Genomic DNA, 3,623 nt, shown 5'->3' with positions numbered 1-3,623 from the left:
CATGAAGGTTAGGGGGCTGCTGTGCAGATTAGCAGCCTACATCACCTTGAGAAGAGGGAGCATGAAGTCGCAGGCCAGGGAGACTCCCTGAGTTGCTGGGCTGTTAGCCGTTAAAGGAATCGGGCGCTCTGGATCAGCCCTACAGCCCACACATATGTCTGGATGTAGGGGCCGATCGAAGAGGTAGCAGTTGGCTTGTTTGTTTTTTTAAAGTTTATTTCATTCATGAGAGAGAGAAGGAGAGAAAAGAGACAGTCACTCCCAGTAGGGTCTTCACTCTGTGACCCATCTGCAGCCTCAGCTGGCCAGGACCGTGGACACTCACCTGCATTCGGCATGGCCAGGGAGACTGACACATGAACGGGACCCCCCCCATGACCTCAGCCTGTGAAGCATCATGCTATCACTATGCCACCATCTAGCCCTTTGGTCCCTTGCCCTCCCTTTTCTGCCCTCAAGTTCCTTTTTCTTCAACTCTGGGCATAGGTGCACCTTGGGAGTCTAACCCCCTTCCTTGCTGTCTGCCAGGACCTGTTCTGCGTGCTGAGGGGACCACAGGGAACCAAAGACACAAAGTGACTATCTCAGAGTCTGCATTCTAGATGGCAGAGACAGACACTAAATAGAAGAGAAAATACAAACAAAGTGTTCATTCGCTTTATATATGTGCTTTTTATAATAGGAATTTGCCTTGGGATGCAATTAGCCGTGATAGAGTTTGCAAGAAACTGCCTGAACTTGAAAGGTAAGAGCAAAGTTTGCTAATAACCATTTTAAAACTAAACTCGCATCCCTTAAAATATTTTTTAGCAATATCAGTGAATGACAGAACTCTCTTTCTTACTCTTCAGATGCTGATTCTACAGAATTTGAGCCATACGCCACAGTGCCTGTGGTAAGTGGCTTGTTTGTAGTCATTGTCATTGTTTCTGGCTCTCGCCTAACCTCATAAGGGGCTAATATTATTTTTTTCTTATAGGACCAGAACATTTTAAATGATACGTGTGTGTATGATTGTTATTTTGATAGCAAATCACTTGGGTCTCTGTAGTCCATTTCCTCAGCTATGCCTTGGAGACAGACACAGTCCTGGACTGATTTCTCTTTGCCGCAGCTTTCAAGCTTAATGTTTAGGAAAGGATTAAATTGGCTGTGACAACAATTTATAACCGCTAATATAAATAAATGAGCTGTCCTGTCTCTAGACTCATCCGCAGTCTGCTTGTTTTCCACATTGGTGGTCATCTGTCTTTCTGAAACAACAGTGACAACCATTCTGATGCTGCTCCTTATCTTCCACCAATTTCTTTTCCCCTGGAATATTATCATCCACCAATTTCTTTTCCCCTGGAATATTCAGTCCAGGATTCTTGGCTGGGCCCTGAAGGCCACTGTACTCTGTCACCTGCCACTTTGCTAATTTGTCCCACAGCGTCGCGATTCCGCCCATGCTTCGGGTTTTAGGTTAGTTTTTCAGGATAGTCTGAGTCCCTGTATCTGAGACGTTTCCCTTCTTCCAGTCTCTCTTCCCCTCGGATCTCAATAAAACCAATGAAGAAGTTAATTAAAAAAACAACAATTTGGTGGCCAACAACTTCAGACTCATCCTGGGAAGTCGTTTGTGACCTGTTTCTTCTCGGTCTCTACCTCCTGTGCCTGCATTCATTGGTAACATGGCACTCTCCCCAAGACAGTAGTTGGCCTCGAGTCTGCTTTTCTCCACATCCTTGTGAACGCTTGAGTGAGTGCCAGTGCCAGGCTCTGGCGCTCACTCAGCTGTATCCCTGCTGGTGAGCAAGCGCCTCTAACAGAGCATGCTCCTTGCAATTGTGATCGGTTTCTTTAAAAAAAATTTACTTTTCTTTCTTTCTTTTTTTTAGCTTTTGCTATAGGCTATGTGTTTGCCAGTGAAAGAGAAAGAGAGAGAGAAAGTGAGAACTCACTCCCCCCAGGGGGATGGTGATGTGGTAGTCCCTTCTCTTCCATTCTTTTCTCGGAATTTTGGACATGCATGCACACGTGCCTGGTGTAATTTCAAGTCGCTGGGTCTGGGACTCAAACTGCAGAGCCAGCCATGTGGGATCCAGTGCCTTACCCTCCATGCCACCTAATGGCTTGTGATTGTTTTTATTCATAGCTTTATTGAGACAGAATTTACATAACCACAGATTTTAGCTGTTTAAAAGTGTATAATCCAATGACTTTTAGCGTTTTCACAGATCTCTGTAACTGTTGCCCTAGTCAGTTTTGTATCATTTTCATTACTCCAGAAAGAAAACCCACACCCCTTAGTTGACACTCCTATCTCTGCCGCCAGCCTCAAGGAACCATTAATCCACTTTCTGTATATATATATATATATATACTTTTAGTTAGCATATTGCTTTCAAGGTCTGTCCATGTTGTATTGTTTTTTTTCATTTTAAAGAATTATATACTTAATTTTTAAAAAAGAATTGTTTATTTATTTATTTAATTCCATTTGTTATTATTTTTTCTATTTCACTAGAGAGAGACAGAGAGAGAGAGAAAGAGCAAGCAAGCTGCCAGGTCTGGGACTTGAACCATGGTTGGCCATATAGGAATCCAGCACCTTTAACCACCACACCCCCTGCCAGCCCCCTATATTTAATTTTATTATTATTATTTTAATTTGCTGTAGGGCATGTGTGCTCACAAGAGACAGAGAGACAACGAGAAAGGGGAGGGGGGAGTGAGATAGCAAGCCACCAGGTCTGGGACTTGAACCATGATCGACCATGTGGGAGTCCAGCTCCCTAACTACCATGACACCTACCAGCCCCAGAACATATCTTTGCATTGCTGACTAACATTCCATTTTATGGACACATCATATTTTATTTATCCATTTATCCATTGATAAACATTTGCTTGTTTCTACTGTTTGGCTATTGTGAATCATACTACTATAAACATTTATGAGGGCCAGCAGGTGGCATGGTGATTAAGACACTGGACTTACATATTTCCCACCCTCTGCCATTTCCCACCCTCCTCGCACACTATCTCAGTTGTCCACAGTTGTTTTCCATTCCTTCCCCCCCACACACATTTTATTAATTCACAAAATTTCTTAAATAATCTAACTATTTTCAATAGCAAGTTCAGCTGCTATATACATATCTGTGAATACTTTAGGTATGAAACTAGTAGATTGAATATACTATAAGGTAGCATCTAGCTGATGCTATATAGCTTTCTATGGTCATTAAATAGGTATTTTTAATATATTTTTTTAATTTCAAGAAAAGCAGTTTTAGCTTTAATAAATCAAAGAAATGCTAACGAAATTTGCTTAAAAGTTAAAGCCTGGTGTAATGGCTATGTCGCTGGACTCCCATGTGGTTTACTGTGGTTCAAGTCCTGGACCCAGTAGCTTAAACTCATGCTGGGTGCATGTGCGTGTGTGCTCAAGATCCTGAGAGGAGAATGGAGGAGAAAGAATTGTGGTGTGGCCATGCCCCCTGGGGGGCTGATTTCTCATTTTGTGTCTCTCTGTCTCTTTTCTTTTCTTTCTTTCTTTTCTTTTCTTTCTTTCTTTCTTTCTTTCTTTCTTTCTTTCTTTCTTTCTTTCTTTCTTTCTTTCTTTCTTTCTTTCTTTT

At 42.1% G+C, this 3,623-nt stretch overlaps 1 protein-coding gene across 2 annotated transcripts in view; it reads left to right on the top strand.

Annotated features, from left to right (window-relative positions):
- The window catches only part of CTPS2 (CTP synthase 2), a 129,787-nt gene that overhangs the window by 37,817 nt on the left and 88,347 nt on the right, over window positions 1–3,623 (top strand). For both annotated transcript variants that reach the window (XM_027775459.1, XM_027775458.1), the window contains exons 11-12: window positions 683–745; window positions 852–895. In XM_027775459.1, coding sequence (XP_027631260.1) covers window positions 683–745; window positions 852–895 — 107 coding nt within the window. The remainder of the gene's footprint in view (window positions 1–682; window positions 746–851; window positions 896–3,623) is intronic.

Source organism: Tupaia chinensis, unplaced genomic scaffold (assembly GCF_000334495.1).
Source record: "Tupaia chinensis unplaced genomic scaffold, TupChi_1.0 Scaffold000567_1, whole genome shotgun sequence".
NCBI classification, from domain to species: Eukaryota; Metazoa; Chordata; class Mammalia; order Scandentia; family Tupaiidae; genus Tupaia; species Tupaia belangeri.
The sequence above is the reverse complement of the archived record's forward strand: the minus strand, read 5'-3'. Positions and strand labels throughout refer to the sequence as shown.